The 27315-nt window shown below is 40.8% G+C and overlaps 1 protein-coding gene across 1 annotated transcript in view; it reads left to right on the top strand.

The window, feature by feature from the left end:
- The first annotated feature begins 7971 nt into the window (after nt 1-7971).
- KCNU1 (potassium calcium-activated channel subfamily U member 1) overlaps nt 7972-27315 on the top strand; it is a 176247-nt gene continuing 156903 nt past the window's right edge. The window contains 3 exon segments of the mRNA XM_064271943.1: nt 7972-7975; nt 9248-9423; nt 23909-24028. Of these exon segments, the coding sequence (XP_064128013.1) occupies nt 7972-7975; nt 9248-9423; nt 23909-24028 (300 nt within the window).

Raw genomic sequence — 27315 nt, 5'->3', positions numbered from 1 at the left:
GGAAAAGAGGTTAGGAAGGATTCCCAAAGCCAAGAAACAAAGTCCCAAGCCATCTTTCTAACCGCAGTCCTGTTTTTCTGGGGAACAATGGCTAAATTCCTTCCACCTTTCTGTGGTTTATCTTGCATAGTCAGATTAACTATCTTGCATTGTCAAAATCTTAAGACTTGTCTGCTCTTTTTTGATTTCCGTGACGGGCCTTCCCTGTCTGTGACTGAGACCACTTTTGTTAGGCAGGGAAGCTCACGGAAGGGGACATTTTGCATGAAGATGTAACAAAGTAATTTATTAACTTGGCTCTTCATTACTTATGCCAAGGATGACGATTCAGGGCAAGAATTGACTTTCCAAAACAAGTTACAGGACTCTGGCATATAAAAACCCAGAAGGGAACAGTATCCAGAGCAACCCTTCCCAGCCAAACTAGTGAGATTCATGTGCACTACCCCAACATCTGCCTTTCCAACCACATTGAGGTGAGCCACAGCATCTGCAAACTGAGATGGTCAAGGTCAAGGGCTCCCCTTGATCTCATACAGTTTCTCAGGATTCCATTCCTTTCTCCCGACTTTGAGCAGAAACTACAAAAGTGTGATTTCTGAACGGTTTATTGGGGCTTATTCCAGAGTAAAAGAACCCAACTTTGGCTTAAAAAAAAATCTCAAAACAAAAGTTAGTCAACGTTGCTCCCTTGTGGCAAGATTTCCAAAGCGCAACCTTTGCGTTGATGGAAAAACTGGCGGGAGACTTGCGGGCAGGGACTGGGCGCTGGGCACCACTGATTATAGGCCATCATCCATGAGAAGCGGAAGTGGGGTCGCTCACTCAGAGATAGCCATCCCATGGAGTTTGGATTTCTGAATAAGCAAATAAAATCTTGCCACAAAATGGCTACCCTTTCTCCTTTCACTATGTCCCTTGGCCAGAGAGAATTTGATCCTTTTCTTTTGGTAGTAACATTTTTTTTTCCTCCCATCAGTTTAATGCTTGTCAGAAGTGAGATGAAAAGATATTTTATAACACTCAGTAGGCTCAAAGATTTTACCAAATAAGCTTACTATTAGTCCATGATGACTAAACCAAAACCAAACCAAACCCGTTGCCGTTGAGTTGATTCCGACCCTATAGGACTCATAGTGACCCTATAGGACAGAGTAGAACTGCCCCATACAGTTTCCAAGGAGCGCCTGGCAGATTCGAACTGCTGACCTTTTGGTTAGCAGCCGTAGCACTTAATCACTATGCCACCAGGGTTTCCCCATAATAACTACTAACCATAGATGTCATTATTTGGTGCCACGGAGTCATTTCCGACTCAAAGTGACTCGGTGTGACAGAGTAGAACTGCCCCATAAGGTTTTCAAGGCTGTAATCAGAAAAATGTTTAGCTGTGTTTTATTGACTATGCTAAGGTATTCGACTGTATGGAGCATACCAAATTATGGATAACATTACGAAGAATGGAAATTCCAGAACACTAAATTGTGTTCATGAGGAACCCGTACTTAAACCAAGAGGCAGTCGTTCAAACAGAACAAGGGTGTACTGCATGGTTTAAAGTTAAGAAAGGTGTGTATCAGGATTGTATCCTTTCACCGTACCTAGTCAATCTGCAATGAAACCCACATGAAATTTTTCACCAAAGATCAGCAAGTATATACATTTAGCCTGTGTGTACCTTGCTCAATGCCAGCTGGTGCGTACTGTGTTTACTGGTTAATCTATGCCTGATAATGTGGATTAAGATAAATTTTTTTTAAGAAAGTTATCATTTTGTATCTACGGAGTTTTAGGCTTCCTCTTGAGATAATTAGGGAACAGCTGGGCTGTCCCCAAACCAAAGCTGGAGAGTGGTAGGCCAGTCCTTTCATCTCCTGCCAAAGCTTGCAAGGAGACAGGTTTGGAGATGCATGCTGGCGCAAACATGCCAATTCAACAGGGGCTGATGCAAAGCAGACAGCTTTCATCTCCTGTGCCATTGGTGACAACTCAGCTTTTCAACCGAAGCTTCAAATTGGCCAGGATGACCCAGAAGCTCAAACGCACAGTTAATTGTAATTAGGAATTTGGAATACACACACACACAGCGCCCAGCGGGATAATGCAGCCAGCACTAGGACAAGGCTCCATGATTCGCAGTAGCCTTTCCATGGTAAACCAGTAATTCCAGAGAGCAGCAGCGGAGAAAGCACAAAGGATACGGCATAATCCTTGCATTGGAATCACGACCCAAATTGCTGGTTGGCGCTGCCAGCAGCCAGCCTAGGCTACCGTCTCCCCAACACCATTCTGCTGGTGGCCATTACGCATTCTGAGGAAATCACCAGCTTGATGCTCAGCTGGCCTGATTGCTGAAGAAGGCTGATTGCATTATTCATTCACATGAAAAGATTGTTAGGACGCTCCAGGATCCATAAAGATTATATTTAAAAAAAAAAAAAAAAACTCCAGAATTATCAGGAGTTTAGTTTATCCTTTTAGTCTTTCAAAGAGGGCAGAGTCACAGAGGGATAAACAGAACCTGAACAGCAAAAGGGATCTGGGTGAGTTTGAAAGAGTTTGGAAGGCCCGTGTTTTATAGACCGGGCTGTCCTCTCTGCCCTCTCCTCTTTTTCTCATTTTTTCCTTTCTACTTCTCTTCGGGGAGGAGGGGGGGTCTTTTATTTTTATAATGGCAACGACGACAAAAAAAAGTAGGAAACTTGCTCTTTGCTAATTCCCTATGAAATACTTCCATCTACTGGCCACATGGAGAAGGCTCATGTCTTAACTTTTTGGTTGTTAACACTTGTGCTATACCTAAGAGTCGGAATCAACTCCAAGGCAGTAGGTTTTAGTTTGGGGTTTTTTGGACACGCAAAGGAGCCCTGGCAGTGCAGTGGTGAGGAGCTACGGCTTCTAATCAAAAGGTTGGCAGTTTGAATCCACCAGTTGCTCCTTGGAAACCCTGTGGGGCAGTTCTGCTCTGTCCTACAGGGTTGCTATTGACTTGATGGCAATGTTTTTTTTTTAACCTGCAAACATTTAGTACAATAATGAGGAATCAGGGATCAGAAAATTACAAAAAGTGAGACAAGTCTTCACTTGGTATTTAGCCATTCACGCAAGTAATCCCCCATGTACTTTATATACGTTGGACACACGTGCACCATTTGCAAAGTGAGGCCCAACCCTGGAGAGCTATGGAAAGCAAGTAAGTGAGAAGGAGTGGAATACTGGATAAAGAGAGGGGGAGGCGGTCTCTGTAAAGCAGCACATTTATAGTCAGATTACACAGGGAAAGAGGCTTTGGATTCCAATGTGATTTCAGAAACAGCAGCCAAGGTAGCCGTGTTCCCTCTATGAAGAAAAGTAATTTCATGAGATCTGAAAAGAAATCAAACTGGATTCCAAGTTAATTTATCAAAGAGGGTGCTCCGTCAATTAAAACAACAAATGTTGCTTCTTCCTTTCTGTTTTTTTTTTTTTTTTTCCTAAGAACCCATTTGGGGAATGAGGTCAGACACAAGGATAGAGGGAGATGTTTACGGTCTTTTGGAAGAATGATTTCAGACTACAGAATCAAAGATTTGCAGTGTGTCAAAAGCTGAGAGGGATCTCAAAGATCAGTCCAGCCCTCTCATTTCACTGACGAGAAAATGATGATTCAGGAGCTTGAGACAACTGTCTGAAGGCTGATAGTCCAGAAGTATCCCAACCATTTGACAATAAAGACGAAACTCAAGGTTTCTGTGTAGATTTTAAACGCAGCTACACTGTTTATAGTATCAGCCCTTCTGAGCTGTTAGCTTCTGTCTTACACTGGGTTCCCTACAAAAGCAAAACTAGTGAAGCCTACACACCACACGTCTATCAGTTTGTCATACTGTGGTGGCTTGCATGTTGCCATAATCTGGAAAAAATGCCACTGATATTTCAAATACCAGCAGGGCCACCCACAGTGGACAGGTTTCAGCTGAGCTTCCAGACAAAGACAGACCAGGAAGAAGGATCTGGCAATCTACTTCTGAAAAAATTAACCAGTAAAAACCTTATGAATAGCAATGGAACATAGTCTGATACAGTGCCAGAAGATGAGGCCATCAGGTTGGAAGGCACACAAAATATGACTGGGGAGGTTGCCTCCTCAGGGTAGAGTTGACCTTGATGATGTGGATGCAAGCAAGCTTTCGGGACCTTCATTTGCTGATGTGGCATGACTCAAAGTGAGAAAAAACAGCAGCAAACATCCATTAATAACAGCAAAGTAGAATGTATGAAGTATGAACCCAGGAAAATTGGAAATCATCCAAAATGAAATGGTATGCATAAAGATCAATATCCTAGACATTAGTGAGCTGAAATGGACTGGTATTGGTCATTCTGAATCAGGCAATCATATGGCATACTACGCTGGGAATGACAAAATGAAGAGGCATGGCATTGACTTCATCATCAAAAAGAAGTCTCAAGTCTATGGATTAGGCTGGCGGCTTCTATCTCACGTCTGCAGGGGCTGATGAATTCCAAGATCGGCAGATAAGCTGCTAGCTCAAGTCCCAAGAACCAGAAGTCAGATGAGGGTCAGGGCCAGCAAAAGCCAGTGAGCTTTGCCAGGAAGTCCACATATATTAGATGCAGGCCACACCCCCAGTGAAACTCCCTTTCAACTGATTAGCTGCTCAGAGCAGATCTCATCACAGAGGTGATTACATTATACCAGAAGTCATTATGGAGGTGGTTCTACCATTACACAGCTGCCAAACTACATTGTAACTGCCAAACCACTGAGAATCAGGGACCAGCCAAGTTCACACGCAACTTTAACTATCACAGTTTCTAAAATCAGAGCCACAGTCACGTCGAAGCAGCATAAACTTTCTGCTATTGGGTTAAAATTCCTATGACAGTGGAAATTCTTGAACTTAGAATGAACATACGGTAAAGAAAAAAAATTCAGTATCTATCTACAAGGGTGAGTTTTAATAGATCACAGATCTAAACAGATTATGGATTAAATCATATTCCCTCAAAAGTAAACCTTCTCTAGATGAAGATATACTCTATCTCCTATTCCATGAAACTGAGAGGAACTAAACCAAAAATGAAACCTTAGGGAGGTGAACAGTAAAGCCCTGGTAAGTGGAATAAAACAACCTACCAACTCGTTGTCATAGAGTTGACTGCAACTCATGGCAACCCTATGCGTGTGAGAGCAGAACTGTGCTTTACAGGATTTTTAAGGGCTGATTTTTTGGAAGTAGATCAGCAGGCCTTTCTTCTGAGGTGCCTCTGGATGGCATTGAACTGCCAACCTTTTGGTTAGCAGCTGAGAAGTTAACCCTTTGTACCACCCAGGGACTCCTGTAGGTGGACTAGTTTCATGTAAACACCTTCAGAGACTGGGGCTCTTTAAGTAGCATGTCCAAAGTGATACATTAAATAGGCAAGGAGCTGTTTACTCCAGAAATGGCTTGGTGTAATATGCTTCACCTTAATGTGAGTTCCCAGTGACGTTCAACTATCTTCATCCTTCATTTTAGACCTGGTTCTGACTGATGGTATGGATGTTCTTCGGGGTATAAAATAAACCTTCTGCCAGTGGAAACAAAAAATGGTAGGGTTCTAGCATTAAATGCAATGGAGGGGATTAGGCCCTTGAAAAGCAATATTAACAATTTATTACTTCTAGAAGCACCACAAACACACACACATATACACACATGAAAATATACACTAAAAATACACTTCTACCATGGTCTTGGGGAACATCTACCTCATATAGCATAGTTTATAAAAAATATGTTCTAATGGTGTACTTTGGTGAGTAGTGTTTGGGGTCTTAAAAGCCTGTGAGTGTCCATCTAGGATACTCCATTGGTCCTACCCCTTCGGGAGCAAGGAAGAATGAAGAAAACTAAAGATACAACGGAAAGATTAGTCTAAAGGACTAACGGACCACATCTACCACAGCCTCTACCAGACTGAGTCCAGTACAGCTAGATGGTATCCGGCTACCACCACCGACTGCTCTGATAGGAATCACAATAGAGGGTCCCGAACAGAGCTGGAGAAAAGTGCAAAACAAAATTTTCACTCAAAAAGAAAGGCCAGACTTGCTGGCTTGACAGAGACTGGAAACACCCTGAGACTATGGCCCCGGACACCCTTTCAGCTCAGTAATGAGGTTGCTCCTGAGGTTCACCCTTTAGCCAAAGATTGAACAGGCCCATGGGAAAAATAAAAGAGACTAAAGGGGCGCATCAGCCCTGGGGCAGGGACTGGAAGGCAGGAGGGAACAGGAAAGCTGGTAATAGGGAACCCAGGGTTGAGAACGGAGTGTGGACATGTTGTGGAGTTGTTAACCAATGCCATAGAACAATGTGTGTACTGTTTGATGAGAAACTAGTTTGTTCTGTAAACCTTCATCTAAAGTACAATTTAAAAAAGACGCACTTCTTACTTTGCTTACTCAGATACAGCACGTTTTTTGCACAAAGTTTTTAAAATGAAGCACCTGTTCAATCTCATTATAAAGCATAATTCTTCCTGGATATTTGAGTGCCCAGAGGTAAACTGGATGTGTACAAAGTGAAGCTTTTATTCTAATCAAATCACTGACATATTAAAAAAGTCATCTGAAATAAAAAACAAATTTAGTAGCATAGTCTTCTTAGCTCTAGCTTTAAAGGCATACTAGTGAGTAGCTCTAACAACCACCTAGATGCTCCGACCAAAAACCCAGGGTCAACTCTGACTCCTCCTGGCTCTGACCTCCTACGTGCTGACATTACCACCCGAATGGCACTGCTGCGCTCACTTCTCTCCATCCTCTACCACATCTCCCCTGGACTCATCAATAGCATCTGAATGGTCCTCCCTACCTGCCTCACTCTAAACATCCCAATGTCTTCTCTGCCTAGAAGCCACAGTGATACTTTTTTTACCCAAAATTCAGTCACTTAATATCATTCTTTAGAGCTTCCCAGTTCCCTTTTGTTTTTAGGACAAAGTGTTTTTTGCTTTTCCCCTAAAAAAAATCTTAAAATACAACACAAGGACTTGTAAAATGTGGTTCCCTTCCTGTACAGCCAGTCTTATCTTGATTATTGCATTCCATCCAACCATTTTCTTTTCTGTTCTTCGGAAGTGCCATTCTCCTTCCCATCCTTGCCTATAATATTTTCTTGGCCTATAATGCTTATTCCCCAGGGTCCCCAATCCCATCAGTGGTCCTGGCCTCAGTAGTGTCTCATCCTTCACACCTCAGCTTCAAATGTGACATACTCAGGGACGCCTTCCTGGCCCCTCACTTCTCATTTAGACTAGGTTCCATCTCCTACCATGGAAGTTTTCTTCAGCACACTTGTTGGAGTTTCTAATTGTAAATGTCCTCCTTTGTTGACTATAATCTTCTATGAGAGTCTGGACTAGGTTTGTTTTGTTGGCCATTGTACTCCAACGCCTACACATAAAAGTTGCTACACACAGTATATATATATATATACACACACACTGTGGATGGTATACTTCCTTGATGAAAATAGTTTGTACCAAGAGGCAGGGAGATGACGAGTAGAGAAGATAACTTGGTTGAAGGTCCATGTAGATTCAGTATTTCATTCACTCAACCATATTTTCGAGAATCCATTATTTGTGCATCCAGTCACCAGATATTGATTAAATTCGTATGATTTGCCAGACATGTGCTAGGTATAATAGACACAGGATACCTGGTGGTGAAGAAAACAGGTATGGTCCCTGCCTTTATGGTGACTACCATCTTGTGCAGGGAGACAGAGAATAAACCAGGCAACAAAGAACGTATAATTACAAATTATGGTGACTTTTGTAAGGTGCCATGGAGGAAAGGTCAGAACGCCACAGAGAATAACGGAGGTATGTGATGAGGGCCTTCCTTCCACAGGATGGTCCTGAGGAAGTGACCTTTAGAGGGAGATCTGATGGATGACAGAACAGCAATCTTAAAGCATGGGTGAGTGTTCTAGGCAGAGAGAACAGTGCCTTGAAGAGGACTGAAGAAAGGAAGGGCTCTGCACGGTCCGGTAACCAGGAGGAGGCAGAGTGGCTAGAACACAGTTGAAGAGAAGCTGTGGAGCACAAGGAGACCAAACATCCTGCTTTGCCCAGGAATGAGGTTTATCCCAGGGAAAACCAGGAAGACTGGTCACCCTAGCTCAAGATGAGTTTGGAGAGCCTGACTTGGAAACCATCCACATTTTTTTTTTTTAACTTCCCCACAGGAGCTAATAACATTATCAACATGAAAACAGACTATCAGAGGCAACAACTACCTGGGCATTTTAATTGAATTGAATCTGTTTTTATTCTGGTGAGACAATCTCTGAGAAGTTACCCTGACAACATCTCGGAAAGAAGCAGTAATACTTGGAAGTACTAAATAATAAAGTTAGGACAATGAGAGAACTCTGATGATGATGATAGCTTAATAACTACATATAAAAAGTCAGCAAGCTAAGTAAATTACATGGAAGGACTTTGATTTGGAAACTCTGATCTTATGTTACAAATGGCCGTGGGCTTTTGCGCATGTGTATGCAAAAAACAATTCCTTCTTCTTTTCTTTCATTCTTCCCTTTCCCCTCCTTGCTTCATAATCAATGCCATTCATAAAAGAAACTGAAATGGCTAATGGTACTATTTTTGTACTGAGTTTTACATATTTCAAAATATACTCACTACCCTATTGAATCCCCAGAATAATTATATTAAGTATTTTTTTCAATATGGAACCCCTGGGTGGTGCAAACAATTTACACTCTTTGCCGATAACAGAAACGTTGATGGCACTCAGAGGCACCTTGGAAGAAAAGCCTGGCAATCTACTTCCCAAAAATCAGCATGGAAAACCCTATGGAGGGGATGCAGCAAGATGGCGAAGTGAGTGGATGCTGCCATTTACTCCCCCAGCCACTAACCCACTGAATAATGAGAAGTGAGGGGATGCTGCCATTTACTCCCCCAGCAACTAACCCACTGAATAATGAATAAAAACAAGCAGACTGAGATCTCGAAACTCCAAATGGCAGCTGAGAGGAAGAGCGGGAACCGCACACAACCTGGGAGAACCTACCTGCTAACATCTAGAGCCCTCACTCGTCGCAACCATTTTGGGACGAGGCTGGGCAACACCCCAAGGAGGGAATAAGGAAAGGGAGCTAATTTGAGGAAACTGTAGCCAGATTCTTTCAAGGTGGTGCAAATCGGCTGTGGCTGATTTTTTAAGGTGGTACAAATCGTGGGCTGCACAACTGGGACCGGGCGAAGGGAGACCGTAGCGCTACAAAACCTCACTACACCGTCAGGCAGACGGGCACTAGGACCGGGAGGAACTGCAAGGGCAGCCGGGCCAGAGGAATACTTCGGCCTGACACAGAGGAAAATGGCTGGAACCTGCCCACAGTGGGATGCAGCCAGAGAGCCTGTACAGATGCACCCGTGCAGGGACAGACAGACAGAGCGTTCCACCTTTGCCTAAGGAAAGTCGAGGCCCACTGCTTACATCAGCATCTGCGACCAGCTAAACTCCACCCCTTCCGCCCAGGCGTATTAATTCCAGAAATCAAGCAACCGGAACTCCTGAAAAAAAAGCTTCGCTGAAAAAAACCTAAGGGTAAGAGTGCCCCCTAGTGGTTCTGAGGAAGAGACACGAAGACCACAGCCGCTGTGTAGGTCCTGACTCAGTGGAACCCTGTAGAACAGAGTAGAACTGCTCCATAGGTTTTCCAAGCAGCGCCTGGTGGATTCAAACTCCCTACCTTTTGGTTAGCAGCTGAGTTCTTAACCACTGCGCCGCCAGGGCCCCGTATGTACCCTAAAAATAAAAAACCAAACCCATTGCCATCAAGTCCATTCCAACTCATGGTGACCCTACAGGACAGAGTAGAACTACCCTCACAGGGTTTCCAAGGAGCGGCTGGTGGATTTGATCTGGTGACCTTTCGGTTAGCAGCCAAGCTCTTAACCACTAGGCCACCAGGGCTTCTACTATAACATATATACCGTAAAAAAAAAAAAAAAAAAAAAATTAATAAATAAACCAAACTCGTTGCCGTGGAGTAGGTTCTGACTCAGAGCGACCCTATAGCAAGGGGTAGAACTGCCCATAGGGTTTCCAGGAGCGCCTGTGGATTCCAGCTGCTGACCTTTTGGTTAGCAGCTGTAGCTCTTAGCCACTATGCCACCAGGGTTTCCATATATACCCTTAAAAAAGCCCCACTGCCTTGGAGTGGATTCCGACTCATAGCGACCCTCTAGGACAGAGTAGAACTGCCCCATAGAGTTTAAGAAGCGCCTGGCGGATTTGAACTGCCGACCTCTTGGTCAGCAGCCCTAGCACTTAACCACTATGTCACCAGGGTTTCCATATATACCCTAGAGACCTAAAAATATATTGACATGAACAGACATATGCACATCTGTGTTTATTCCTCCTTTATTCACAATAGCAAATAAAATGGAAACAACTAAAGTGCCTGTCAGTGGATAAATGGTTAAGCAAATTGTGGTAATATATATTATGGAATACTATGCAACCGTAAAGAACGATGAGGTCGTGAAACATTATAACATGGATGAACCTGGAGGGCATAATGTTAAGTGAAATAAGTCGTGCATAAAAAGGTCAAATATTGTATCATCTCTCTTCTATAAGGAGATAAGAATAGACATGTATAAACCAGTGTTCATTGGTGGTTACCAGGGAGACATAGGTAGAGGGGAAAGTCTGGTTTAGATCATAGAGACTTGTTTTTTGTGTGTCTGTGTGATGGGAAGAGTGACACCGAATGTGGCTGCAGAGGGCTCAGCACGACCAAAATAAAAATGAATGAGCACATATGAATGGGTGTAGGCATATTCGTATACAGGTAGGTACAGGTGTGTACATAGAGTGTGAAGAGAAAAGTGCAAATACAAATATGTGGGCTCAGGCACATATATTCATTGAAGACACAAATATGGATATTCCACAGACATAATCAAACACCTTTCCAAGATTGGACTTCCGGGTTTGAAAGCTTAGGACCATGGTCTCATGGGACAACTCAGTCAACTGGCATAACATAGTTTACAAAAATCATGACCTGCATCGTAGTGAAGCGGGTAGCATCTTGGATCTTAAAAGCTTCCAAGTGGCCATCTCAGACACAACTATAGGTCTCTGCAAGCCAGGAGCAAAAGAGTAAGAAGGTAACCAAAAGCACAGAGAAGAAACAAGTCTATGCGAGCCACAACCTCATCTACCCTGAGATCAGAAGAACTAGATGGTGCCCAACTACCACCATGATCATTCTGACCGGGGCCACAGTAGATGGTCCGAGATAGAATGGGAGAAAATTGTGGAGCCAAACTCATATATATATAGATATAGATGTAGATGTAGATATACATGATATAGATATAAAGCCGGACAAACTGGAATGCTATATAGATAGATAGATAGATAGATAATATATATATATGTATATGTATATGTATATGTATATGTATATGTATATGTATATGTATATGTATATGTATATGTATATGTATATGTATATGTATACGTATACGTATATGTATATGTATATATGTATATATATAGCCAAAGTGAGGAACAGAGGACTCCCTGAGACTATGGCCCTGAGACACTCTTTAAATCTAGAACCAAGCCTATCCTGAGACCACCCTTGAGCGAAATAGAGTGGCACACAAAATAAAGGATATTACCCATGATATTGGTGCTCTACTTAAAAAATATCAGCATGAGACCAAAAGGTCAACAATTACTTAAAAGCAAAGATGAGAAGATAAGGCGGCAGGGAAACTAGAGTACTAGAAATGGAATAAATGGAACACAAAGAGAATGTCCACACGTTGTGCTGAAATTGTCAAATGGGAACCTAATTTGCTGTGTAAACTTTCACCAAAAACTCAGTAAAATATTTAAAACAAACAAACTCTATGGAGCACAGTTCTACTCTGAGACACATGGGGTTGCCATGAGTCTGAATCAACTCACCAGCTTTTTTTTTTTGCTTTGTTTTGTTTTTAACTTAAACAAAAGACTGTGAAAAGTGGTGTCTTGTTAGACATCACACAGTAACTTAATAGAAGAACTGCAGCTGGAACTCAGGGCTCTGAACTCTTAGACCAGAGTTCTTTACAGTACAGTCCCATGCTAGTTAGTGTGCTCAGTGACAGAATTTTGTAGAAATGATAGGTAAGCTTAAAGGAAGGAAGTATAACTCTGGCGGCCACTCTAGGAAATGTTGTAGTTATCTTTTATAAACAGTCTGCCACCCAGAGCAAAGTCAAGGACAACAATTTCTCCTGGGTCCCATCACCTCATGTCAGGTCATCTTTGTAATAACTGGGGTGAGCTAGGTGGCCAATGTCTCTGACATTTTGCCTGCCACCCACACACACTGAAAGGCATGACATTTCTCATGCCTTTGAAAACATCAGAGAAAATAAATCGCTCTCCTTCTGAACTCTGCCTCTCCTGGACCAAAGGGCAGGAATAAAAGCAAGAAAAGGGGAGGTCCTATAAACAAGAGATAAGGGGAACAGATTCATAGGCTCCAGCAACAATTGACCAACAATTGCGCTAGTAAGATTGCCTTCTTCAGTACCGGCAACCTCTAGTATTTCTTATTTAAAGGATTAAAACAAAATCATGATGTACTTCTCTCATCTGTGTCCTTCCAAGGTTACTGAGAATGTGGCATCTTCTCAGGTGATGCAACAACTCATTGGCACACAGATGGTTGGTTATCATTTCACTTAAAATTATTGTTTTGCGATTGTTTGACTGAATGAAACAAAGAGATAGCCAGCTGACCATAGCCACCCACCAAAATAAATAACTAACAAAAAAATACAAAACTTGATGTCAAGGTGATTCTAACCCATGGTGACCCCATGTGTGACAGAGTAGAACTGCTCCATAGGGTTTTCTGGGCTGTAATCTTTATGGAAGCAGATTGCCAGGCCTTTCTTCAGAGCTGCTGGGTGGGGTTGAACCTTTAGTAATTAAGCACAAATGCTTTGTGCCACCCAGGGACCTTGACCGTAGCCACCAAGGATGTGATTTCCTCAAGGCCGCAGAGAGAGGAAGTAACAATCAGTTTTAAAATTCTCTCTTCCGGTTAAACATGCAGTGGGCCCTCGTCTACTGTCTCTGTTCACAATATGAAACCTGTGAGTTGGCCCTACTGGAGTTAGCAGACCCTTGTTCCTGGACCACAGGTCAGTACAGCTGGTGTTAGGACACTGTAATGCAAGCAACTCTAATTCCTGGAATCATTACCGTGTGGTCATGACATCACAAAAGCCTAGCCATTCCATTTCTTGTGTTCCGAGCTAAGCCACGGAAGGAAATTGGGAAAAGAATAGAGAAAATGCCCTGTACAAGGGAGGTCCAAGTAGCATTTATTCTCTCCTCCTGTGTGACCTTCGTCTTCGGACTCCTCATCTTATACCTTTCCAGGCTAATCTGTACGGGCTTTAATAAATATCAAAACAGCAAGGGAAGAAGAATTCTATTGGTCAGTTTCCTTATTTGGAATTCCACTATATGAAGATCAGAGACAGGTTTGGCGTGCGTTTGTGCTTAGAAGACCGTTGAGGCTTCACTCAATTTTCGTGGCCTAACAGAGTTCTATTCTGATTTGGAGTCTTGGGACAGGACTGAACCAGCTTTGGTGGTAAACAGGGGATCCCAGGCCTCCATGGAAAGCCTCCTCTCTCACCCCCACTTGGAGGAGCAATGTCTTGTGTGGATAATGAGGAATGAGGAATGTTAGCTCTGGAAAAGGTCACTGTCCCAAAGAGAATGTCCATGAACACGATGTCTATGCCTCTATTTTGATTTTTAGAATAATAATTGTGTTAGGTACTAGGTACTAGGAGGGAGGCCGAAAGGGTCAAGACATTAACTTCAACTTCACTTCCCTAAATCTTTCATGCTAGATGCATATGCGCTCACATACCTACACTGCCTTTTGTGTATCATGTTGACACAAGACATAGGGTTGCACATGCCTGCACACAGATACCTACACGCATGCACATGTCATCCAAAGTTACACACTGTTCTTGCTTCAAACCAGCTTTGCAACGGGTGGTGCTATGGAATGACAGCTGACAAATGATGATGATGGGAATAATGACCTCTTTTTTAAAAATTGTGCTTCAAGTAAAAGTTTACAATTCAAGTCAGTTTCTCATTCAAAAACTTATATGTACATTGTTATGTTACCCTAGTTGCTCTCCCTACAATGTGATGGCACACTCCTTCTCTCCACCCTGTATTTCCCATGTACATTCAACCAGCTCCTGTCCCCCTTTGCCTTCTCATCTCACCTCCAGACAGGAGCTGCCCGCATAGTCTCATGTGTCTACTTGAGCTAAGAAGTACATTCCTCACCAGTATCATTTTATGTCTTATAGTCCAGTCTAATCTTTGTCTGAAGAGTTGGCTTCAGGAATGGTTTTAGTTTTGGGCTAACAGAGAGTCTGGGGGCCATGTCTTCCGGGGTCCCTCCAATCTCAGTCAGACCAGTAAGTCTGGTCATTTTACTAGAATTTAAGGTCTGCATCCCACTTTTCTCCTGCTCCATCAGGGATTCTCTGTTGTGTTCCCTGTCAGGACAGTCATTTGTGGTAACCGGGCACCATCTAGTTCTTCTGGTCGCAGCCTGATGGAGTCTCTGGTTTATGTGGCCCTTTCTGTCTCTTGAGCTCCTATTTTCCTTTATGTCTTTGGTGTTCTTCATTCTCCTTTGCTCTAGGTGGGATGAGACCAATTGATGGACCTTAGATGGCCGCTTGCTAGGTTTCAAGACCCCAGATGCCACTCAACAAAGTGGGATGCAGAACATTTTCTTAATATACTTTGTTATGCCAGTTGACCTAGATATTCCCTGAAACCATGGTCCCCACACCCTCATCCCTGCTACTCTGTCCCTCAAAGTATTTGGCTGTGTTCAGGAAACATCTTAGCTTTTGGTTTAGTCCAGTGGTGCTGACTTCCCCTGTGTTCTCCTTCTCTTCACCTAAAATTATTCTCGACTACTATCTAATTAGTGAATACCCCTTTCCTCCCTCCCCACCCTTGTAAACATCAAAGAATGTTTTCTTCTATGTTTAAACCTTTTCTTGAGTTCTTGTAATAGTTCTCATACAATATTTGTCCTTTTACAACTGATTAATTTCACTCAGCATAACGCCTTCCAGATTCCTCCATGGTGTTTCACAGATTCATCATTGTTTTTTATCATTGCGTAGTATTCCGTTGTGTGACTATACCATCATTTGTTTATCCATTCATTTGTTGATGGGCACCTTGGTTGTTTCCATCTGTTTGCTATTGTAAACAGTGCTGCAGTGAACATGGATGTGTATATATCTATTTGTGTGAGGGCTCTTATTTGTCTAGGATATATTCCAAGGAGTGGGATTGCTGGATAGTATGATAGTTCTATTTCTAGCTTTTCCAAAGTGGTTGTACCATTTTACATTCCCACCATCAGTGTATAAGTGTTCCAGTCTCTCCACAACCTCTCCAACATTTATTATTATTATTTTTTGGATTAATGCCAACCTTGTTGGGGAGAGATGGTGTCTCATTGTAGTTTCGATTTGCATTTTTCTAATGGCTAATGATCCTGAGTATTTCCTCATGTGTCTGTTAGCCGCCTGAATGTCATCTTTGGTGAAGTGCCTGTTCATATCCTTTGTCCATTTTTTAATTGGGTTGCCTTTTTGTAGTTGAAGTTTTTGCAGTATCATGTAGATTTTAGAGATCAGACACTGATGAGAAATGTCATGGCTAAAAACGTTTTCCCAGTCTGTAGGTAATGTTTTTACTCTTTTGGTGAAGTCTTTGGATGAGCATAGGTGTTTGATTTTTAGGAGCTCCCATTTATCTAATTTCTGTTCTGGTGTTTGTGCATTATTAGCAATGTTTTGTATACTGTTTATGCCATGTATTAGGGCTCCTAGCATTGTCCTTATTTTTTCTTCCATGATCTTTATTGTTTTAGATTTTATATTTAGGTCTTTGATCCATGTTGAGTTAGTTTTTGTGCATGGTGTGAGGTATGGGTTTTGTTTCATTTTTTTGCAGATGGATATCCAGTTATGCAGGCACCACTTGTTAAAGACACTGTCTTTTTCCCATTTAATGGACTTTGGGCCTTTGTCAAATATCAGGTACTCATAGGTGGATGAATTTATGTCTGGATTCTCAATTCTGTTCCATTGGTCTATGTATCTGCAGTTGTACCAGTACCAGGCTGTTTTGACTACTGTGGCAGTATAATAGGTTCTGCAGTCAGTGGTGTGAGGCCTCCCACTTTGTCCTTCTTTTTTCAGTAATGCGTTACTTATCCAGGGCCTCTTTCGCTTCCATATGAAGTTGGTGATTTGTTTCTCCATCTCATTAAAAAAATGCCATTGGTGTTTGGATCGGGATTGCATTGTATCTACAGATCACTTTGGGTATAAAGACATTTTTACAATGGTGAGTCTTCCTATCCATAAGCAAAGCATGTTTTTCCACTTACTTTTGGTTTCTTGCAGTAGTGTCTTGTAGTTTTCTTTGTATAGGTCTTTTACGTCTCTGGTTAGATCTATTCCTAAGTATTTTATCTTTTTGGGGGCTACTGTTTTTTTTGTAAGTGGCATCGATTTCGTGATTTCCTCTTCGATGTTCTCTTCGTTGGTGTAGAGGAATCCAACTTATTTTTGCATGCTTATCTTGTATCCTGATACTCTGCTGAACTCTTCTGTTAGTTCCAGTAGTTTTCTTGTGGACTCTTTAGGGTTTTCTGTGTATAAGATCATATCGTCTGCAAACAGAGATACTTTTACTTCTTCCTTACCAATTTGGATGCTCTTCGTTTCTTTTTCTAGCCTTGTTGCTCTGGCGAGGCCCTTCAGCACAATGTTGAATAAGACTGGTGATAAAAGGCATCCTTGTCTGGCTTCCATTCTAAAGGGGAATCCTTCCAGACTCTGTCCTTTTAGGATGATGTTGGCTGTTGGCTTTGTATAAATGTCCTTTATTATGTTGAGGAATTTTCCTTCTATTCCTATTTTGCTAAGAGTTTTTTCTTATCCCGTGTGGGTGTTAGACTTTGTCAAATGCCTTTTCTGCATCAATTGATAAGATCATGTTGTTCTTGCTTTTGTTTTATTTATGTGATGCATTACATTGATTGTTTTTCTAATGTTAAACCATCCCTGCATATCTGGTATGGATCCCACTTGGTCATGGTGAGTTATTTTTTTGATACGTTGTTGAATTCTATTGTCTAGAGTTTTGACGAGGCTTTTGTCTCTGAGTTCATGGGGGATATTGGTCTATAACTTTTTTTGTGTATGTGATGTCTTTACCTAGTTTTGGTATCAGGGTTATGCTGGCCTCCTAGACTGAGTTTAGGCATATTCCAGCCTCTTCTATGCTCTGAAATACCTTTAGTAGTAGTGGTGTTAACTTTTTTCTGAAAGTTTGGTAGAATTCTCCAGTGAAGCCATGAGGGCCAGGGCTTTTTTTGGGGGGAGGGGGGGAGTTAATTACCTTTTAATCTTTTCCTTTGTTATATGTTTATTTGGTTGTTCTACCTCTGTTTGTGTTAGTTTAGGTAGGTAGTGTGTTTCTATGGTAGCGTCCATGTCCTCTAGGTTTTCAAATTTGTTAGAGTACAATTTTTAAAAGTATTCTGTTATGATTCTTTTAATTTCAGTTGGGTCTGTTCTCATATTGCCCATCTCATTTCTTATGTGGGTTATATGCTTCCTCTCCTGTTTTTCTTTTGTCAGTTTGGCCAATGGCTTATCAATTTTGTTGATCTTTTCAGAGAACCAGCTTTTGGTCTTGTTAATTCTTTCAATTGTTTTTCTGTTGTCTATTTCATTTAATTCTGCTCTAATTTTTATTTTTTGCTTTCTTCTGGCATCTGAGGGCTTCTTTTGCTGCTCTCTTTCTATTTGTTTGAGTTGTAGAGCTAATTCTTTGATTTTGGCCCGTTCTTATTTTTGGATATGTGCATTTATTGCTATAAATTGACCTCTGAGCACTGCTTTTGCTGTGTCCCAAAGGTTTCAGTAGGAAGTGTTTTCATTCTCATTCGATTCTATTTATTTCTTCATTCCAGCCTTAATTTCTTCTATAACCCAGTAGTTTTTGAGCAAGGTGTTGTTCAGTTTACATGTGTATGATTTTTTTTTTCCTTGCTTTTTCTGTTATTGATATCTACTTTTGTGGCTTTATGATTAGAAAAGATGCTTTGTAATATTTCTATGTTTTGGATTTGGTTAAGGCTTGCTTTATGACCCAATACGTGGTTTATTCTGGAGAATGTTCCACGTGCGTTGGGAAAGAAAGTATACTTGACTGCTGTTGAGTGGAGTGTTTTGTAGACGTCTGTGAGGTCAAGTTGGTTGATTGTGGCATTTACCTCTTCCGTGTCTTTATTGAGCTTCTTTCTGGATGTTCTGTTTTTCACCGAAAGTAGTGTGTTGTGGGGCTGACTATCTCACTTTTCAGTGCTGTTAGAGTTTGTTTTATGTATCTTGAAGCCCTATCATTGGGTTCTTAAATATTTATTATGGTTATATCCTTGCAGCATATTGACCCTTTAATCATTAAATAGTGTCCTTCTTTATCTTTTGTGGTAGATTTTACTTTACAGTCTATTTTGTCAGAAACTAATATTGCCACTCCTGCTCTTTTTTGATTGTTGTTTGCTTGATATATATTTTTCCATCCTTTGAATTTTAGTTTGTTTTTGTCTCTCAGTCGAAGGTGTGTCTCTTGTAGGCAGCATATAGACGGATTGTGTTTTTTTTCATCCATTCTGCCACTCTCTGTGTCTTTATTAGTGCATTTAGTCTATTTACATTCAGTATAATTATTGATAGGTGTGAGTTTAGTGCTGTCATTTTGATGGCTTTTTTTTAATGTTGTTGACAGTTTCTTCTTTCCACTTAATTTTCTGTGCTGAGTTATTTTTCTTTATATCTTGTAATTTCCTCTTTTTCATTGTTGTTACTTTTGTATTTGCTGAATCTTTATATTTTTCTCGTTTTTTATTTTGATGTTTAGGATTGTTAGTTTCCTTTGTGGTTACCTTAATATTTACCCCTATTTTTCTAAGTTTAAACCAAACTTTTATTTCTTTTTATTGCCTTGACTTCCTGTCCATATGAAAGACCTATAATTACATTTTACTCTTTTTTTATTTAATGTTGTCATCTTTTGCATAATGACATCTCTATTTCCCTGTTTTGAGCATTTTAACTTTGATTTATTGTTGTGATTTACCTATCTGGGTTGATATCTTGTTGCTCTGTCCTGTGTTCTAGTCTTGGGTTTTATCTGATGTTATAGGTTTTCTAACCAGAGAATTCCGTTTAGTATTTCTTGTAATTTTGGTTTGGTTTTTGCAAATTCCCTAACCTTCTGTTTATCTGGAAATGTCCCAATTTCACCTTCATATTTAAGAGACAGCTTTGCTGGATATATGATTCTTGGCTGGCAGTTTGTTTTCTTTTTCCTTCAAGGCTTTATGTGAGTCATCTCATTGCCTTCCTGCTCACATGGTTTCTACTGAGTAGTCTGAGCCTATCGTATTGACTCTCCTTTGTGGTGACCTTTCGTTTATCCCTAGCTGCTCTTAAAATTCTCTATCTTTGGTTTTGGCAAGTTTGATTATAGTATGCCTTGGTGACTTTCTTTTGGGATCTACCTTGTGTGGGGTTTGATGAGCACCTTGGATAGATATCATCTCATCTTTCATGATATTAGGAAAGTTTTCTGCCAACAAATCTTCAGTGATTCTGTCTGTTATTTTCTGTTATCCGCCCCCCCCTCCCCCCGTTCTGCAACTCCAATCACTCATAGGTTATTTCTCTTGATAGGGTCCTACATAATTCTTAGGGTTTTTTTTTTTTTTAATTCTTTTGTCTGATTTTTTCTCAAATATGTTGGTGTCATGTGCTTTATCTTCAGTCTCACTAATTCTGACTTCCATTGCCTCAATTCTGCTCCATGACTTTCTACTGAGTTGTCTAATTCTGAAAGTTTATTGTTAATCTTCTGAATTTCTGTGTGCTTTCTATGGATTCTTGCACTGTATTAAATTTGTCATTATTCTTTAATCTTCTTAAGTTCCTCTAATGCTATGTCTGTGCATTCCTTGGCTTGTTCTGCATTTTGCCTGATCTCCTTCCCGATCTCTTGAAGAGTTTTGTGTATTAATCTTCTGTATTCTGCCTCTGGTAATTCCAAGAAATTATCTTCATCTGGAAGATTTCTTGATTCTTTGCTTTGGGAGCTTGCTGAAGTTATCATGGTCTGCCTCTTTACATAATTTGATATTGACTGTTGTCTCCTAAAAAAAAAAAAAATTTTTTTTTTTTTAGCCACCAATAATTTATCGTGTTTATTTATTTCATGTTTGCTTACTCTGTCCTAGTTTCTTGTTTTCATATGCCCAGATAGGCTGTTTGAGTGAACTAGTTTGATTATTGGTGGCTTTGAAGCTCTAACATCCTGTCACCAAGTGGTTAGAGCTGTTGCTAGGTATATGAGCCCAGGAGTCTGTTTATTTTTCTTGTATGAATTTGGCTCAGGTATCCAGGTAGTTAGTCATCAATTGTGTGGTGCAGGCTCTTACTTACAGTCTTAGATGAGCAGGGGTGATTGGTTTAGGCACAGGTACCTGGCTTGGGTAGGGGGTCATGCGCTGAGCAAGGCAGGGGGCTGACAACTGTCCCTGAGCGTCTGTGAGGAAAGCATATCCCTGTTCCCTAGAGTACCTAGGTGGGTGGGTTTTGCAGCCAGAGTAGGGGCACCCAGTGCTGTTGGCTCTAAGGACTGAGAGGCAGCACTTCTTCTTGGACCCCTGTCATGGGTGGCTAGGTGGCATGGGTGGAGCCACCAGTCCTCAGTCTTAGCTGAAACAGTTGAAGTTAGACTTCATATATATACCCTATTGTACTGTGCTAATGAGGGCCTATGCTGTTGAAATGGGCCCACACAGGTCTATGTAGGGGTGAAAGGCATTCAAAGTCTGTGGTCTGTTTATGCCCATCCCTAGGCAAAGGAGGTGTTTCTGCACTGAGTTCCCAGCTTAGGGGAGCCGGCAGATTATTTTTTCCCCCATATGTTAATTTGTTCCTTCTCTAAGGCCGGAACAATGGCTCAGGGTGCACGACAGGTCCTACTTCTGGCCCACTAAAGCTGGCTCAGGAGCCAGTGCAGAGCAGGGAAGGGCCAGTTAAATGGGAGCAAGTCTCTTCCAAAGGGGTGTTTCTTGGCCCTTGAGGTAGATTAGACACATGTACTTATCTTTTGCTGAGAGCATTGTTTTTCGCTCATTCTGGAAGTGTGAGCGAAATCTCTACCACTCGCTCTCTCCCAATGTGGAAAATGAATCCTGAACACCACTGCTTGTCTCACCTTGCTTGAGCCAGCAGATCTGACCTGCGGATAGCTGGTTCCCACTGGGTCAGGTCTGGCAACTCCTCACTGCTTTCAAACCATCTCTCCCTTCCCTTGCGGCTCAGTCCGATTCCTAAACTTTGCCTTTGATGTTCAGGGCTCCTAGATTGTCATACGTAATTGATTCAGTTGGTTTTTTGGGGGTATTTTTTATAAGAGGGACCACTGGAAGTGTCTGGCTACTCTGCCATCTTTCAGGAATAATGATCTCTTACCCAGCTAAGACTTTGCTTAAGGACGTGAAGTAAAATTTTCAAATGCTGCACCCTGGTCCTTCTATTACCAGTGGTCGAAGGCAAAGAGCATTCTTACGCCCTGTGTACAGTGGTGCTTTGTCTCCATTTTTGTTTTCCAAACTTCGTTTCTTTCTCTGATGGATCAGAGTAATCCTCATAGCAGAACAAATTTTACTTGAGGTTTATTATAATTAATATTGAAAACTTACTTAGAACATTTCTTTCAATGCTAAACCTTGAAATAAGGGAACAGAATTTGTAACAACCAGTTCACTTCTTGGGGTTATTGACAACACGGAACTCAGGTTTCTGTATTTTAAAAATACCCAGTATTGAAGCTCATAGATTTTGTTGCTAAATGAGTTCGATGTATTAATGATTATTTCTAGAATAAAGGCTTTAAGTAGTAGCATAAAAATTGAGGGATTGGTTACCTTTTAATTGAGTCTAGATGTACCTTTTAATTTCAAACAGCAAGCAAACATTATAAAATGTGAAGAAGCGTTTTTCTTATTCTATCCTATTCTGCTTTCAAATCCTGAAGAGTTTGATAGAGTTGAGTGACTTCTCAGCAATTTGTTATATTTAATTAAATTGAGATTGCTATATTTTTGTTTTTTTTATATATATTATGTATATATTATATATATGTATGTGTTTTATATTTTTGTTTGGGAAGATTGACCAAATGCAAAAATGTCATAAATCTAGCTACAGTGAAAAGTTACCTTAGAAATTATTTGAAGAGTTATAATTTCCCCTTAAATGTATATCTTTAAAAAGATTTATTGTATTCATAAATACCATTTTATTACACCTTAGGGCCACTTTTTTTTTTCACAGACGGCACTTCCAATTTTATAATGAAATTCAAATGAGTGCTTCATGTTAACGTCATATCGAATATTTAAAAAATCAATTCTCAGACATCTCAGGAATGCATCTGATGAGTCACATATATTAAAGAGCAAATCATTGATCAGGATATGAACTCTATCAAAGAGTCATTTGAGAGACTTCCCATTTTACCATTCACAAAATATGGGTGAAAAAATTAAGTCATTTCAAAACGCTGGTTTCATATTAAATGAACTTTTTCAAAAGTCAGAGGGCTTCCGTCAGCTTGGAGTAGTCAGTCTTTCTCAGTGTCGGTTCAGGACTATATCAACAGACATGGGTGCCAGTGGGCTTTTCCTTATGGTCTGATTTTGGGCAAGGCATTTAATGTCTCTGTGTCTTAACTTCCTTGTGTATATGTTGTTGTTGTTAGTTGCCCTCGAGCCCATTCTGACTCATGACAACCCCATGTGTTATAGAGTAGTACTGCTACATAGGGTTTTCTTGAGTATAACCTTAAGGGAAGCAGGTTGTCAGGACTTTCTTTTGCAGCTCTGCTGGGCGTGGATTGAATCACGCCTACTTTGTCTACCTCATGGATTTATTATAAATTTCAAAAATGTAAGTAAAGGCATTTTGTAAATGTGGGAATGTTATAATTTCAGGAAATAATGATGCCAGATAAGGAATTAAAAGCAACATAAAATTAATGAAATCTTCTTTTAATTTCTTTCTTAACAAAGAAGATACTTAAGTAAAACCAAAGCAAACCACTTACCATCATGTCGATTCTGACTCATAGAGTCCCTATAGGACAGAGTAGAACTACCCCATAGGGTTTTCAAGGAGTGGCTAATGGATTTGAACCGCCGACCTTTTGGTTAGCAGCTGAATTCTTGATCACTGAACCACCAGGGCTCTGAGACTTAAGTAATCATCTAAAAATCAGTTTGTGACCTTTTTTCTTTGCCATTACATCTTGGTAGAAGATGTTAAGACTCATATGCCCAGAGCAGAAGGCGGCACAATCCTGATTATTCCTGTAATGTCAGTTTAAAGGATCCGGAGCTAAGACTACACGAGGAAAGGGTGATGAAGATGACAACCACAGAGTTCAAAATTTTAAAGCCACACGGTAAAACACAAACCCAGTAAAATTCATTTTACAGAATATTGAATAAACAACTTCAGGGTTCCTTGGATTAAACAAGGTGGAGCAATTCCTGGCTGATACTGCAGCAACAGGCTCCATTCACACAAATGAGACATTTCTTTCTCTGCCGTCCAGCTCACTCTCTGAATTCATTTCTGTTGTTTATAGGAACTACTCATCCAAAAAATCTTCAAAAATAAACAGTCAAGAGGACACTCCTTCAAAGGAGTCTTTCGTGATCATATACAAATGTTGCTTTCGGCACAGACTTCCGTGGGGCGAGTGCTAGTAAGTGAATTTTGCTTGTTGGCTTGCTAACTTTAGCCATGAGTGTGGTTATAGCCAGTACATATATATCATATTATCTCCCAAGTAATCACCTGATGTTCTCTGGCGACCTTACCTGAAATATCACTAAGCCCCATCTCCTCCATCTACCACTTCCCATCAGTTATCCTGCTTTGTTTTTCTTTAGAGCAAATACAATTGCTTGATATTCTATTACATAGTTATTGTCACTAGAGGGTAAGCTTTATTAGGGTAGAAATTTTGTGTATTTAGTTCTCCCTGTACTTAGATAGATGCTCCGCACATCTGTTGTTGTTGTTAGGTGCTGTCAAGTCATTTCCAACTCATAGCAGCCCTGTAGGACAGAGTAGAACTGTCCCATAGAGTTCCTAAGGAGCAGCTGGTGGGTTCGAACTGCTGACCTTTGGTTAGCAGCTGAGCTGTTAACCACTGCACCACCAGGGCTCAGCACATAAAAAAAAAGATGTTGAATGAATTAATCTGTCCAGAAGTGTGTAACTTTTTTCCTCACCTTTGATTCTATTAGCTCCCCCACCCCTTTTTTAAAAATATAAACTAGCCTTTTTGTCCCTTGCCTTAGTAGAAATACCACAAAGAGGTGACTTGAAAGAATAGAACTTTATCTTCTCATGGTTCCGGTCCAGATTCAGAGGATGGCTCTGAGGGAAAGTCCTTCTTTGTCTATTTTAGCTTCTAGTAGCTGGCAGTCCTTGGAGTTCCTGGGCTTGTAGAGTCATCTGCCTCTGTCTTATCATCAGGTAGTTTGTCTTCCCCCCGTATATGCTTGTTTCTATGTCTAATCTGCTCTTTTTATCACTCAAAAATGATTAGGTTTAGGAAACATCCTGCAGTGATATGGCTTCATTAGCATAACAAAGAAAGCTCTATTCCCAAACGAGATCACATCCACCAAAACCAAAACCTGTTGCCTTAGAGTTGACTCTAACTCATAGCAACCCTAATGAGATTCCATCCACAGGTAGCAACAACAAAAAAAAAAACCAAAGCCGTTGCCATCAAGTCAATGCCAACTCTTAGTGACCGTATGGGATAAAATAGAACTGCCTGATAGGGTTTCCAAGGAGCAGCTGGTGGACTCGAACTGCGGAACTTTTGGTGAGCAGCCGTAGCCCTTTACCACTCCACCATCAGGGTTTCCAGTCACAGGCACAGGGGTGAGAATTCCAACACATATTTGGGGGAAGGGGGCACTCAATTCAATCTGTAACGCCCCTTTATGATATTTGTCATTTTACTTCCTGTTTTGATCTACGTAATTGGGGCTGATTAAAACAGTTCAGTCATCATCTCCTCAGGGAAATCTCACCTTAACCCCAAATTAGGCTAAGAGCTCCTTACCTAAGCTTCTGTAAAAGCCCCTGAACACTTGTCAGATGTTATGAAAATTATCTGGGCATATGCCTGTCACCTCCTCTGCACTGTGAGTTCCTTGAGAGAGCAGACTCTCAGGACAATATTTGTATCTCACTGTTGGAAAATAGCAGGTGTCCCACAAATTAATATTGCACTGATCATTATTTCAGTAATATAGCTGAATTTGAAACATAAAAAAAAATGGAATCCATAATTTGGGGTTTGCTGCCATCATATGGTGGTGTGGTGGAAGTAGGTGTATTTGATCTCAAAATTACCCTCTGCTTCTGCTTTTTGTAACTATCAAAGACATTGCTCTGTTCTAGCAAATGTTATTTAATTCTGCATACCATTAATTTTTGCTTTTGTTACTGTGGAGTTGGTTCCGATTCACGGCGACCTCACGTGTGCAAGGTAGAACTGCTCCATTGGGTTTGCAGATCTCCAGGCCTGTCTTCCACGGCACCCCTTCGTGGGTTCTAACCACCAACCTTTAGCCTAGTAGTCAAGTGTTTAACTGTTTGTGCCATCCAGGCGGCTTATCAATTAATTTTGAAAGCTTGCAAATATGTAAGTAAAAATGTTTTCATCAAAGCTGCAGGGACTGTTCTATCTTCTGGGAATGTGCCTCTCCTTTTTTCTGCCTTTTAAAGTTTTTGTCTCTTCTCTTGAAGTCCCTGTGGCCATGTCTTCTTTTGAGAAAGATACTGTGATTCTCTTTGTATTAAGAATGTCTCTGTTTGGATTTCTTCAGATGTTGCACTCACGTTGTTGATTGTGTGAGGATAAAATTGGGAATAAAGTGCTAAAGAGCATTGGTTAAGGCAGAAGTGAGCTTATACCATCCAGGTAGTCTTATAACGTGCGTATAACATTGTATCATCCGTGTAGCATTGCATCTCTAAAGAGGGCGTGAGGGAGGGATACGCTTTGATTACACACCAATCGAAAGTATGTTGAAGTCAAAAGAATTGTTCTTTTAACCTGTTACAGCAGATGATTGTATAGCTCAAACACCAGGAGGCATGAAGTAAAGTTTAGATTAAAATAAATATCCCAGCGTTGTAAGATAATTGAGGGACCTCAAGCAAGTATTTTATGAAAGGGTGGTAAGAGAACAAAACGACTCAGAGATCGCCTTCCTTCCTTCAAAAAAATGTGTATCGTTTGCCCACTACATGCAAGGCAGACACCCTTTCAGGCACTAACGATCCCATGGTTAAAATACAGGCAGAGTCGTGTACTTACGGAGCAGAGAGCTGCATCAGTTCTGCACTAGTGGCGCAGGGATAAGTGTGCACATAAATAAGATAAATTCAGAAGAGATCAATGCTATGAGGGAAACATAGGTGATGTGTTTGAGGGTTATTTTGGGGGGGGGTCGGGGGAGGTTGCAGTGTTAACTCCAGAGATCAGAGAAGACCTCTCTGAAAAGGTGAGATTTGATCCAAGACATAATAAAGAACTGGAAGATTATAGTAACTGAAGAGCATAGGGAACAGGGTTCCAGATAGTGGAAATAGCCTTGTGGAGATGAAGAACTCAGGTTACTGCAAGAACGATAGGGCTTGGAGGGCAAGGGAGAGGGAGGTGTGAGAAAAGTCTAGAGAATAGTGCAAACCCTTGCACTTTATATTAAGGAGCTGGGTTATTCTAACGGAATAATTGCATTCCAACGCAAAGGTAAGCCATTGAGGAACTTTAAGCATTAGGTAAATAGGGTCTGATTATGTTTTAAAATTCAAAAGCCACTGAAGAGTGAAAATAAAAAAAGATTGTTAAAGGCATATCAAGCAAATGAATAAAAATTGGGAGCACAATTTGAATATTAGATAAACTTGAATTCAGGGCAAATAATACTAAATGAGAATTGGCTCAGTGGCACACAACAA

This window comes from Loxodonta africana, chromosome 19 (genome assembly GCF_030014295.1).
Source record: "Loxodonta africana isolate mLoxAfr1 chromosome 19, mLoxAfr1.hap2, whole genome shotgun sequence".
Classification (NCBI taxonomy): domain Eukaryota; kingdom Metazoa; phylum Chordata; class Mammalia; order Proboscidea; family Elephantidae; genus Loxodonta; species Loxodonta africana.
This window is presented reverse-complemented; position numbering and strand designations above follow the sequence as displayed.